General features: G+C 42.1%; 1 protein-coding gene across 1 annotated transcript in view; it reads left to right on the top strand.

Annotated features, from left to right (window-relative positions):
• The window catches only part of MYO1B (myosin IB), a 179,669-nt gene extending 166,261 nt beyond the window's left edge, over positions 1-13,408 (top strand). The window contains exons 29-32 of the mRNA XM_021707169.1: positions 1,464-1,596; positions 2,261-2,413; positions 4,014-4,141; positions 11,917-13,408. Of these exons, the coding sequence (XP_021562844.1) occupies positions 1,464-1,596; positions 2,261-2,413; positions 4,014-4,141; positions 11,917-12,040 (538 nt within the window). The 3' untranslated portion in view covers positions 12,041-13,408. The remainder of the gene's footprint in view (positions 1-1,463; positions 1,597-2,260; positions 2,414-4,013; positions 4,142-11,916) is intronic.
• The last annotated feature ends 988 nt before the right edge of the window (positions 13,409-14,396 follow it).

Genomic DNA, 14,396 nt, shown 5'->3' on the forward strand with positions numbered 1-14,396 from the left:
CACTGCACTCCAGTCTGGGTGACAGAGTGAGACTCCAACTCAAAAAAAAAAAAAGGTTAACTTCAGGTCATGTCCTTTCGGTGTAGTTTCATCAGTTTTCAGGGATGGCGGCAAGCTCACCCTCCAGCAGCAAGAGAGGTGGAATAATTCATCCTCCCACCACTCCGCAAGCAGCAGCTCTTCTGGGAGTTGGCCTTTTATATACTGGGAGCTGTGAAACGCTGACCACCTACGTGGATTTTTCTTCCCTGATCCTCCACCCACAACACAAGTGTTTAAAGTTGCATTTGCAAATTGCCAGAACTTCATAGCTCAGAATGAGGCTTGGGGATCCCTTGAAACAGTAGCTTTTCTGGACATCTCTGATGAAGCTGTCCTGAGAGAGTCCCCACACAATTCTTTAGGCAAATTGACATCTTTGTGATGAGAGCACAGGCCATGCCTCGTGCAAGAATTTGTTTTGGAGGGGGAACATCCCCTGCTCTGATCCTGAATGTTAGCCTTGGCCTCGTCTGTTCATTTAGAGGCATATCCTAGGAGAAGAGGTTTGACCTTCCTCTCATGTGCACATGCTCCTGGATTTAAGGGGATTACATCCTGATAAGCCCTTTGTAAGTTGAAAATATCCTAAGTCAAACTTGCACTTAATATACCTAAACCTACTGTACTTCCTAGCTTGGCCCAGCCTACCTTAAACATGCTTGGCACACTTACATTAGGCTACAGTTGGGTAAAAGCATCTAACACAAAGGCTGTTTTATCATGAAGTGGTAAATACGTCATGGAGCTTTTTAAATACTATACTGAGAGTGAAAAACAGAATGGTTATCTGGTTACCATTGTAAAGTTGGAAAATCCTAAGTCAGACCATTGTGGGACATGGGGAACATGTGTGTTGCCTGTTCAGAGCCTGAGTCACATGGTAATAGTATACACTTGTGTTTTCTCCTAAAGTGATTGCCCTGGACCTGTTCTTTCCCAGAAGGCCTATTGATCTTCTTATTTTCTGCAAGAAAGTTGATTTTTTTTCTTTAGAGCAGGTGTTGGTAATGATTTCAGCTCTTTTTTCATTGCCATATATTGTTTGAAGGCATCAGTAAGTGAAGCCTTCGTGGGCAGCTGTTAGCTTTATATTAACAGATTCGAAGAAATTGCCTTTGCCTTCCCATGAGGCCATACACTTGAGCCTTGGCTGTTCTTGTGAGTGATTTCTATCCTGATCATTCTGTGAAATAAGACCTATTGTCACAGTCCTGCCTACCAAATGCCATGATTACATCAAAAGGATGTTTGAAATAGGCTGGAGGTTTCACTTCCTACTTATATTTAGGACAGGCTCAAGTGTAGTTTATAAAACAAATTCAGATCACTTTTTATGAAGCTGTTAGCTACTCCTGTTTCCTTTCTCCAGTGGTTTTTCTATTTGAAATGGTTTCTAATATGCAGAAATTGTTCTCTTTCAGTGTTGGGCAACCATTCCAAGGGGCTTACCTGGAAATCAACAAGAATCCCAAGTATAAGAAGCTCAAAGATGCCATTGAAGAAAAAATCATCATTGCTGAGGTCGTGAACAAAATTAACCGTGCTAATGGGAAGGTAAAAATGCTGACCCTGAGTTCTTTTTTTTTTTTGAGATGGAGTCTCACTCTGTCACCCAGACTGGAGTGCAGTGGCCACTCCCAGCCACTGCAGCCTCGACCTGCTGGGCTCCGGCGATCCTTCCGCCTCAGCCTTCTGAGTAGCCGGAATTACAGGCACATGCTACTACGCCCGGCTAATTTTTGATTTATTGTGGAGATGAGGTCTCGCCAAGTTGTCCAGGTGGGTCTCGAACCCATGGGCTCAGGCAATCCACTCACCTCAGCCTCCCAAAGCACAGGATTACAGGCTGAGCCACCGAGCCTGGCTGACCCTGAATTCTGATAAGAAGTATGTATTAGTTAGAGTAGTCATCCTTAGTTTTCTGAATGTTAAAATTTGCATTTTACGTTCTCAGTTGAGGTCTTCGTGAAAAAGGCTACTCCCCCTTACCTTTAAGCTTAAGTGGAATTTTGCTTGTTCTTTGAAATTCTTGTACATTAAAATATATGCTGTATGTTCTTTAGTGTGCTCTCAGTTTACATAGTTATGTTTGTTGAAAGACAGTGGAATAAAATGTGTATTTCTGCAAATAAATAATGCTTTAAACTCATAGGCCATTTTTTAGTTTTTTGAGGTGTTTTAAATCATTGTTTGTACATTCTTTTTTGTTTGGTTTTAGAGTACATCCCGAATTTTCCTCTTAACAAATAATAATCTTCTTCTTGCTGACCAAAAGTCTGGACAAATCAAGTCAGAGGTCCCCTTGGTGGATGTGACCAAGGTCTCCATGAGCTCACAGAATGATGGCTTCTTTGCCATTCACCTCAAGGAGGTAAAGATTCAACTGGTGATATGACTGAAAGATTTCTACTTTCATCCAGTCTGTCAGCCATGCATTAAAAAGTGTCCACATGTGATTAATCGTACATATCCTAAGCGTACATATCCTTCTTGCTGGTTTGCAGATTTTGGCTATGTTCACCCATATGTAAATTCTCAGGCTTGACTGTTCAATAACTGAATAAGGTTAATCGCTTTTATTGACTAGTGCACTTTTTGAGACTAACCCATATAAATAAGCAGTTTTTTTTTTTGAGTCAGAGTCTCACTCTGTCACCCAGGCTGGAGTGCAGTGGCACACTTACAGCTACAGCAGTCTCTGGCAGTCCTGCCTCAGCCTCCCAAACAGCTGGAACTTCAAGGGTGTGCCACCATGCCCAACTGATTTTTTTTTTTTTTTTTTTTTATTGTACAGATGAGGTCTCACCAAGTTGTTGAGACTAGTCTTGAACTCCTGAGCCCAGGCAATCCCTCGCGCCTCAGCCTCTCAAAGTGCTGGGATTACAGGCATGAGCCACTGTACCCAGCTTCAAAATGCTTTAAATTATGTTTCCTCTGCTGTTTCTTCTGTTTATCAACTTAGTAAATGTCTTCTTGTTCATCTTTAATTTGGGGGTTGGTATTAAAGAATACAACTACAATAAAATAACTACCTAATAATTTTGACCTAAACATTTTTTAATGCCCTATGCCTTAGCTCAACCATGATCTCCAGGCTTCAGGCTCTGGAGTTGATCTCACTAACCTTATGATGATGTTGGCCAAGTCTTGTAACTTTTGTGTGCCTCCCTAATTTTCCTCATCTTTAAAGTGGGGAGACTCCTAGCACATGTTGGCAAATGTCAGTGATATTTAGGGACATGTCTCTAGCCGATAGTGCCACTATCTGGTTGACTCAAAAACTTAGAAAAATCCCCAGAGCTTAGCCTGTTTTTCCCACTGCAGATCTTAACTTAAAGGAGGCATCTCAAATCCTAGGACAGTGATTCTCAACCTCAATGACATTTTAACAGCTTAGGAACTTTAAAATGCTGATGCCCGTGTCCTATCCCTAGTACAGTCAAATCAGAATTTCCCAGAATGGGGCATAAGACCCTATTTTTGGAAACCTCCCCTGAATGATTCCCTTTCTGAGCTAAGATTGAGAGCCACCGTCCTACGGTGTTTGTTGGAAGTAATGGTGGTGTTATTTTTTTTAACCAAATCACTGAGGAGTTGTTTAATGAGGTCCTGCAGAGTGAGCTCCAGGTCAGGTCCTGAGTATGTGAGCATATCAGCCAGGGGCCTTGTGGTGGTCTCATAGTCTGTGGGGCTGTGGCAGGCCTGAGTGTCTGCTTTTCTAACAAGCTCCAGATGGTGCAGATGGAGCTTCTGGCCCATTGACCACGCTGGGCAGCAGAGAGTTAGGTGACCTCACGGAGGGCTCTGGGCACATTGGAAGCAAGCCTGCTTGTGCCATTACAGTTGACTCTGGGATGGTGAACTCTGTACCTGATGTTTAAAGAGCTGCGAATGTGCCCGCCAGCCAAGCCTGTGGACACTTGCCTCCTGAGGGATCTAGTGATAGTCTGACTCTCAGTTTGTCTTTTCAGGGCTCAGAAGCAGCTAGCAAGGGAGACTTTCTCTTCAGCAGTGATCACCTGATTGAGATGGCCACCAAGTTATACCGCACAACCCTCAGCCAGACCAAGCAGAAGCTCAACATTGAGATTTCTGATGAGTACGTGCTTACATTACCCGAACGCATTTATTCTGTGTCAGCCTTCTTGTTCCATTCAGCTCTCTGATCTCATCCATTTAATGCAGCTTATCCTGAATATCGGTTCTTGTCTAGTGGCTGTTCCACTGTAATGGACAGTGAGTGACATTGACTAAGCCCTGCCTTCATATACCTGGCATTCAAGTGGAAGTGATGGATGTGTACACAAAGAATGATGAAACGGGTGATAAGATTTTGGCTAGTGACAGGTATTTGTGGAGTGGAACGAAAGCAGTTCAAGGGACACGGGATATTTCTTGATAGGCAGGAGTCAGGGCGGCCTCTTAGATATAGGACATCTGAGTGAAACTGGAATCAAATAAGGGAGCGGTGCCTTCCTGGACAGGAGGCAGCAGACGCAAAGGCCCTGAAGCAGAGTGAACTCTGGCAGAGTGAGATGGCGGGGACTTAGAGAGAAAAGCAGGGCCCTGCCATGGAGAGCTTGGGAGTCGAGATGAGGAGATGGGGTCTTACCCAGGGTGAAGGAAAGCTGTTGTAGCTTTTGAGCATGGCATGGCATGGTCTGGTTTAGGTTTTTTTTGAGTTGGAGTCTCACTGTCGCCCAGACTGGAGTGCAGTGGCCGGGAGCATCCTCGACCTGCTGGGCTCCGGCAATCCTTCCGCCTCAGCCTTCCAAGTAGCTGGAACTACAGGTGCATGCTACCATGCCCGGCTATTTTTTTTTTGATTTATTGTAGAGATGAGGTCTCGCCTGCCTAGGCGGGTCTCGAACCCGTGGGCTCAGGCAATCCACTCACCTCAGCCTCCCAAAGGCATGGGATTACAAGCTGAGCCACCGAGCCCGTGGTTTATGTTTTTTAAAGATTGCTGTGGCTGTGGTGAGAAGAGTAACTCATTGGAGGCAAGAGAGGAGGCAGAAAAGATGTTAGGAGGCTCCAAGCTGTTGAGGCTGAGGATGACGCAGCTGACACTGGGGTGGGAGTGAGTGATAGTGAGAGGCGGTCCAACTCAGAGTGTAACTTGAGGGGACAAGAGGGCTTAGTAACAGGTCGGGGCCAGGCTTTGGGCCTGCACCCAGGTGAGGTACCATGGGGAAAGGGTGGTTTGAGGGTGGGGTGAAATCAGGAGTTGTGCTTTGGATGCTTAGATTTCAGGTGGCCTTTTTTCACATGTAGATGAGTAGTCATAGAATACGTATTTACTGCCTGTCGTCAGGGGCTCACGAGTGCTGAGACGGATATAAATTTGAAATGTGCTTCTTTCCCTTCCCAGTGAGTTCTGACTATGGAGGCTGATCATTTGCATATAGGATGGGGCGTCTCCCATCTATTAAATCCATGTGAGTGGTTTGGATGAATTTGAGTGACTCTGTTGACCGATACTTAATTGATGACCTTTCCATAGACTGTGTACTACCTGCTGGTATACTTCTGTGCATGGGTAGCAAAAATTGGCATAACCAGATTTCTCAGGAAATGATCTCATTTTCCCATTGAAAATGTTCCAGTTTTGCTAGACATGGTGGCACATGCCTGTAGTCCCAGTTTGAAGCTGCCATCTCAAAACAAAACAAACAACAAAAAAAAACACACAGAATTTTGCAGTCTATTCTGCTTAACTCTTTCTAAAAGTCTTTCTAGAATAAACATACACCCATTTCTGCCTCTTTATAAATCAAACTCTCTTTGATGTGTTAGGATTTACAGTGCCATGGGCTTCTCTTAAATTCTCATTGAACACTAAAAGTGTTTAGGGTCGGTGGGAGATGGGGTTTTATGAATACTCTACATTGGAATTGCTGTTTGGACTACATAACTTTTCTTGTTAATGAGACCTTTCCCATAAAACAAAGATTAGGAAAAAAGGTAACAGGTTTTAGTTCATTAAGGTTGTAACACTTTAGGACCTGTGAGAGCTTTAACAATCTTTTAGTTGAAATGTTTCGCAGTCTGGGAGAACAGGCTCTGGTAGGCTTCTGATCCCACTCATCATGGCAAGATCACGTGTGTTCCTTAGGGCAGAAGTTTCTATGCATTTGGGTGAAGCCATCTCATCACTGATCCATTGTGTTAATAAAGTCATCATTACAGAGAAAGAAATCACACCGCAATCCACATCACAAAGCTTTTGCTCGTTTTAAGCATTTCCCAAACCATCTTCTGAGAGCACTTCTTTTACAGGACACAAACAATGATGACCTGGGGAAAAAAATGTTCTCTCCTGGAAATTTAAAATCTTTCTTTACTGCAGTGCTGCTCAGAGCCTCTGAAATCTTGCTTCACACAGTGACTCTTCTGGGGGAACCTGGGGGCTAGTGTGTGCGGTTTCTTTTGTGTCATCCGCCACAGAAGCCCCGTATAGGCTCACAGCTGGGATCAGGAACACACAGCTGGGAAACAGTGACGGGGAGAAGTGACTTCTGGGCTCTGGGGACCCTGCCCTGTCCCAGGGCTTGTGAGAATCTGGGTGGCAGAAGCTTTCAGTAAACACAGTCATCTGAGCATGGACACGTGAAGTAGCGAACTTCTGGTAACATCATAACACCTTTCCTTCTCCAGTGCCTGATTATTTATTGGTCTCATAAAAATAAAACGGCTGCTGGAACCTTGCATAACACCCATGGGCCCCGTCCCAGGGGACACAGAAAGCCTGGAAAGGAAGTTTCTAGCGCAGCTAGTGTCATAACCCCTGGGAGCTCTGAGGCAGCAATTATACATCTCCTTAGAGAGCATCTTACATGTAAGCGAAATTCTTCAAAGGCATGGGCAGGAGCACCTGTGCCCATATGTGTGAGCTCTTCCTGGGCTGACTGTTAGAGCCAGCTGTGTGGCGGCAGTGTTGAAGACACCATGAAGTTCAGTGACTGAGCCCTGTCTTGTGTATCATTTTCAGAAGGAGAAGCTGTTACTCTCCCGACCTATCTCCTGTCACCATAATGGATGAACTAGGTGTTGGTTTACAGGAAGAGAGTCAAAGTCTTGTTTACTCTTTAGTACAGTTTTAACCTGCACATGTGGAAGTAAGAGTCGAATTCGTGGAGAGACTCACCTACCTTGTAATCCTTAGTCCTTAACCCCCAAGCTGTTCAGTCTGTAAACAGATGGCATTTTAAGGAGAACCTGCAAGTCACGAACCACGTGATAGTTTCTGTCAATGGTGGATCACAAGATGATGGTGGTCCCGTGAGATTCTCATGGAATTGAAAATTTCCCATCACCTGGTACCATTTTAGTTGTTACAGTGCCATAGGACAGCACGTGTGCTGGTGTAAACAAACCTCCTTTTTGTCAGCTGTTTAGAAGTCTAACACATACAGTGATGTCCACACAATACTTGATAATGACAATCAATAATGATTTTCTTTGAGTTGGAGTCTCACTCTGTTGCCCAGGCTGGAGTGCAGTGGCATGCTCACAGCTACTGCAGCCTAGACCTGCTGGGCTCAGGCAATCCTTCCACCTCAGCCTTCCAAGTAGTTGGAACTATAGGCACATACCACCACACCCAGCTAATTTTTTGATTAATTATAGAGACAAGGTCTCGCCAAGTTGCCCAGACTGGTCTCAAATCTCTGGGCTTAAGCAATCCTCTCACCTCCGCCTCTCAAGGTGCTGGAATTCCAGGCATGAACCACTGCACCTGGCAAGAGGGTATTCTTTCTATGTATTTTTTTAAAAAAAGGTTAACTGTAAAACAACCTCAGGCAGGTCCTTCAGAAGGTATTCCAGAAAGACATTGTTATCACAGGGGAGATGACAGCTCTACCCATGTTATTGCCCACGAAGACCTTCCAGTGGGACCAGATGTGGCGTGGGAAGAAGTGATATTGATGACCCTGACCCTGTGTAGGCCTAGACTTGTGTGTGTTTATGTCTCAGTTCAATAAGAAAGCTTTGAAAATAAAAAACTTATAAAGAAAGATCATATTTTTGTACAACTGTACAGTATTGTGTTTTATGTTTATTATAAAAGAGTAAAATGTTTTGAAAATTAAAAAGTTTATAGAGGAAAAAAGGATAGTAAGCTAAGGTTAGTTTATTATTGAAGACAGGAAAATATTTTTTATGAATTTAGTGTAACCAAAGTATGTAGTGCTATAGAGCCTACAGTGGAGTACAATATGTTTGTAGGGCCTCACATGTACCCACCACTCACTCGCTCACTGACTTGCCTTCTGCCCTGCAATCTCCACTCTTGGTAAGTTCCCTGTACAGGTGTGCCATCTTTTTTTGCCATATTTTTACTGTGCTTTTCTATCTTTGGATACACAAATGCTTACCATTGTGTTCTGATTACCTACAGAATTCAGTGTAGTCACATGCTGTACAGGTTTCCTGCCTAGGAGCGGTAGGCTAGATCACAGAGCCTAGGTGTGTGGTAGGCTGTACCATCTGGGCTTGGGTAAGTACACTCTGTGATGTTTGCACAAGGACAAGATCACCTGATGACACGTTTCTCAGAATGCATCCCCGTTGTTAAATGACACACGACCGTATTTCTAAAACTAAAGTCCCAAATATAAAAACTAAAGTGAATTTGTTCGGTTAAACATTTTAAATCTATGTGGTTGTATATATACATATATATATGTATATGTACATCTATATGCACATACACATGCGTGTTATCTAAGTTATATATTTGGTTGCCTGAATTAATTAATTAATTAATTAAATTAATTTAGTCAGATTCTCACTCTGCTGACAGGATGGAGTGCAGTGGCAGGATGACAGCTACTGCTGCCTCGACCTGCTGGGCTCTGGCGATCCTTCTGCCTCAGGCTTCCAGTAGCTGGAACTGCAGGTGCACACCACTATGCCCAAGTTTTTTTGATTTATTATGGAGATATGAGGTTTTACTAAGTTGCCCAGGCTGATCTCGAACCCCCGGGCTCAGGCAATCCTCTCGCCTCCACCTCCCAAAGTGCTGGGATGACAGACATCAGCCACCACACCCAGTGGTTTTCTGAATATTTTAAATCTAAACAACTAATCTATGTTCCTTTTACTCTGGAATTCTAACTGGAATTAATACTGTGAATCTAAACAACTAATCTGTGCTCCTTTTACTCTGGAATTCTAACTGATATTAATGCTGGAATTCTAACTGGTATTAATGCACATTCCATGGTATTGTTTGCCAGAGGATGATTTTCAGGTTTTTCTTCTATGAAGTGGACGTAAATGATAGTACTTACCTTCTGAGATTGCCTTAAAGCTGAGCTAATCCTATATATCGGTAGCCAAGGACAGTGTGGTCCATGGTCAGTACTTAAAAATGTCATCAGCCTTTGGTATTTCTAGTGTGGATTTTAATCACGAGTTTTGAACATGGAGATAGTTAGCATATGCTAAAGTTATTGGGGAAGGATGTACCTATATGTTTATTGCACTTACAAGTGGTCTTTGAAAATTAAAATGTCAAAGCATTTGATTTTCAAAATGTGTGAATTTGCATTAAACTTGAAATATTGTGTTCCTTTGAGACACATAGATAAAACTATATAAGCGAGAGACGTATCTCAGATAGGGCATATCTGGAACTAGGATGGTTTTTTTCAGTGCATCCAAGTTGAAAAGAAACAACCCATTTTAAAGGTCAGAAGGACCATCCTTATGAAACAACCGACAGATTAGAAGTGTTTATGTCACGTTTCAGCCCATAGATAACGTTTGCAGGCCCTTTAGACCTTGAAACAGACTGATGTATTCAGAGCAGAGTTGCAAGGATCCCGGTAGTTGCCGTGGGTGCCTGAGTAAGTGATGAGTCGGTGGCTGTCTTGTTGACTCACTGAGTCATGTGCTCGTAACTCAGAAAATTGTTCCCTGAGAAACACATGCTGCTAGTGGTGGTGGTGGGGAGAAAAAAATCAGCAGTTTTGGAGTGGGAAGACCTGGATTCAAGCCCAGCCACGCAGATCGCGGTCCCCAGTGCCGCTGTCCCTGAAGGTGGGTCTCATGGGATACAGCGGGTGTCCTTCACAGCACCAGCTCCGGGGAGGTGTGGAGAGTAAGCCGAGGGCACCCACCTGGCCCCATCTGGTCTGTGAAAGGAAAGATTTGGGCTAGAAAATGGTTTTCCTCGGTGTGTCATGAGTACCACTGTGGGGTAAGAAGAGATGGTTTTGGTGTACACTGATGGATTTTTAAACATTTTTATAACATTTATATAAGTATTTTAATGGGTATTAAAAATATGCATGGCAGATCAAACTCATGATTTTATCCTTACTCTGTAAGTCACTGTTATTTTGAAATATATTTATTTAAACTGGAAATAATATTCACATACTGTAAAGATAGGACAATTATGTGGGAGGTATATGAGTAACCGATGTTTAGAAACCATAGTCTAGAGGGTTTCTAGATTCCTCCCTTTCCTGAAATTCTTTATTTCATTTTCACAGCTTACTGATAATTTAAGAGGACCCTCCCCAGTTTATATCTTTGCCACACAAAAATGGAGGAAAGTATAACTATGACATGCTGGTCTTCCTGTTTGAAACATGGAAATAATTCATCTTGGCCTTTCTTGCCTTTCTGGAATTTGAAGAGTTAATGCACTTTGGTTTTCTTGGGCTACATGGTGACTCCTAGAGGTCAATTGCAAGGACATAATTCCGTGTAAGAAGCGTCAACAGCAAGGGGCTAGACGGGTTGAGTCTCCCTTACTCAAAATGCTTGGGACATTTAGAACTTTTTCAAGTCTGTATCATTTAATCACGGGGATACGTTTTGAGAAATGCACCGTCAGGCCGTTCCATCGTTGAGTGAACATCATAGTGTATACTTACCCAAACCCAGATGGGATCACCTGCTGCACACCTAGGCACTATGAGATAGCCTGTTGCTCTTAGGCTACAAGCCTGTACAGTGTGTTACTAGACTGAATACTGTAGGCAGTAGTTATACAAGGGTGAACAGTTGTGCACCTAATCATATCTTAGAAAACGTTCAGTAAAAATTGCAGCATAAAAGAGAAAAGATGGTACACCAGTGTAGGGTAGCTCCATCAAAATCTTATGGGACCCAGCACAAAAGATTTGTTTATACCAACATCACTACAAACACGAGGGTAGGGTATCGCCCTATAACACTAGGGTGGCTATGATACCTCTGGGCAATAGGAATTTTTGAGTTCTGTCATAATTTTATGGGACCAGTGCTATGTATGTGTCCATCGTTGACTGAAACACTGTTATATCACTTGAATGTATTTGCATTATACTTTTGTGTGTGTGTCGAGGTCTCACTCTCATCCAGGCTGAAGTACAGTGGCACAATCACAGCTCACCAAGCCTCAACCTCCTGGGCTAGGCGATCCTTCCACCTCAGCCCCCAAGTAGCTGGGACTACAGGCATGCACCACCACACCATGCTAATTTTTAGATGTTTTTTTATAGAGGCGAGGTCTCTGTTGCCTAGGCTGGTCTCGAACTCTCAGGCTCAAGCGATCCTCCCACCTTGGCCTCCCAAAGTGCTGGGATTATAGGTGTATGCCGGCGCACCCAGCCTTATTTGTGTTATGCTTAATGGCTCAGCCTCCCTAATCAGATAATACAAAATCTGGAACATCCCAGTGAAAGTTTCCTTGGTCAGTGCTCAAAAAAATTCGGAGTCTGGAGCATTTTGGGTTTTTGGATCAGGTTGGGGATGCTCAGCCTGTGCTTGTAAAGATCAAGAACTGTTAAAATTCGGATGCTCCTGCGACTGTAATCATGAGCTGTTTTGCATGTACTTCTCTTCAACTTATGTTTTTGTTTTTTTTTCTCCTAGGTTCCTGGTACAGTTCAGACAAGACAAAGTATGTGTGAAGTTCATTCAGGGCAACCAGAAAAATGGGAGTGTCCCAACGTGCAAACGAAAAAACAACCGCCTCCTTGAAGTTGCTGTCCCCTAACCTGCGCCTCCTCTCTGCCCTCACAGACTTGTTTCTTTGTTATAGTGCAATTTGGTTTTGTTTTATTTGGGGTTCATTGTATGTTTGGGAATTGCCAGAGGCTCATTATAAGAGTTCTTTGGCAAAATAAAAATATTGGACTAATCAATTTTTACTTTTGGAATAGTTTTAACCTTTCAGATACATTTTCTGTCCTGGGGCAGGACTGTAGAAACTAACAGTGTCTCTCTTCATGCCATTATGTGTTCTTTGTTTAGACATCATGTTAGATCTGTGTACCCTGAAGCGGCATATTACTCACCCATTGTTAATACATAGAAGTATAGGAAGTGATCTTAAATGATAGTACATTCATTCATCACATATTTATTCAATGCCTGCTCTGTGCTAGGCACTGTGCTAGGTGGTATGAAAACTTACTAGAACCTTTTTTTTTTTTTTAAGGTAAAACTGTTGCATTCTGGCTGGTTTGTGCTGGCTTAACAACAGCTGAGAACATTTGGAAGTGCAGAGACCAAAACCATAACCCCTCCTGATGGACAGTGTTGTTAGAAACCCTATAGTACAATCTTAAACAACAAATGCTTCAGGACAGGCTGGTCCTAAGAGGGAAGCGAAATATTTGGGTAAAATCCCTCTGTGTTTGATTTCTGTTTGAAAAAAGAAAACTGACATTTGAACAGGACTTTTAATTTGTTTAGATCTCTTGTAATTACTTTGATCCGTAGAACACAGATGTCATTCATATTTTAGAAAAAGTGACGGAAGCAGTTCAGTAAGATTATATGTTCCTGTTTCTAGTAAACATCATCTATGATCCTAGATATGCTGATATCTGCAGAGTATTGTTTTCACCCAAATTTGAGTAGAGCTTTTAGACAGTTAACACAGGGAAGGACTATAAAGCCTTTCAGATAGTGGTAAACATTCTGTATGATGTGCAATAAAACATTCCAAAGTCTTTTTTGAAAGTTTTATTTATAACATACATTTTTGTATGAGAAAGGTGATTAGTACAGGGTGCATATTTTAGTCAAGGATCAAAATTAAGTTTGTGTAATTTGCAGGATTTTTTCTTCAAAATACAATAAGGATTCTTTTTGAAAACTACATTTTGAACTTTAGAATCAAATTGTTTCTTATTTGGAAGGATAATGTATATACATTGGTTTTATGTTAAATAATAAAATTGTTCTAATTTGGTGCCATTGCTGGATCACAACTGTATTTTTATACTTCAAGCTATTTTCGTATGTTGTGTGTCAATATCTCGTCACACAGATAGGTTTTACAATCCAAACATTATATGTTCTCTGTATAATTGAATTTCACTTACCTTTTATAAACCGAAAACATTCCTTGAAAATATTTTCTGAGGATTTTCTTTTGGTTTTTTGTATTTTTAAAAATTGCTCACATAAATTCATTCCCAGAAGTCTTTGTGTTTATTGATGTAGGTAGAGGATAGAATAATTCTCATTCTTCTCATCATGTTTCCTAAAGTGGTAGATTGACAGTTCCTGATATAGGTGAGGAGAAATTTGGGACTGGGAGGTGTGTTTCATTAAATGTTTTTTTAAAACATGTAATGCATTCACATTGCACAATATATCAGTAAGTATTAAAAGATAGGACATTACAAATTCTCCACCCTCTCAGTCTGTTCAATTCCTTTCCCCAAAAAAGTTAACCCTTGTTTTTAGCGCTATTGCATGACTTTATGCATTTGCTTGTAAGAAAAAAATCAAAATATAGATTCCTATGTTCCCCTGCTCTTGTAGACAAAAGTTAGAACAATGTGCCATAGACATTGTTCTTACCTTGCCTTTCTCACTTAGCAGTGTGTCATGAAGAGCCAACCATTATTTTCCCAGGGCCGTGACCTTCTGTTACAGGGTGTGCTGGTGCTGTCTGGGTTTACCCATCTCCCACTTCTCACCTGGGTTGCCTCCCAAGGGGAACTTGGGGAGGGAAGTCCCAAATGGAGGTCCAGGGTGGGAGGACAGATGTCCCGGGCTTCTCTTTGTCCGATTTTTCCAAATACTTTTATCTGCAGGTTGTTTACTGTGATGGTTAGCTGATAACAATAACAGTTAGCAATGACATGTTTCCCAAAGTTTCTTTCCATTAGAGAAACCATTTCATCTCAAACTTCATTGTCAGTGCTATGCAAAGATTTTTAAAAATCTCCACAAGCTAATTTTAAATGAGAATCTTTTTGCACATAACTTCCATCACTTACAGTCTTGTCACTGAAATATTCAATAATGTTTGGCTGTGGAACTCATTCTTCATGGGTTGTGACGACTTGGTGGGCGTAGTTTGCTGAACGTCAGCCAGAATGAAATCTCACTGA

The sequence above is a fragment of the Carlito syrichta genome, unplaced genomic scaffold, assembly GCF_000164805.1.
Source record: "Carlito syrichta isolate Samal-C Ts95f unplaced genomic scaffold, Tarsius_syrichta-2.0.1 Scaffold316419, whole genome shotgun sequence".
Lineage (NCBI taxonomy): Eukaryota > Metazoa > Chordata > Mammalia > Primates > Tarsiidae > Carlito > Carlito syrichta.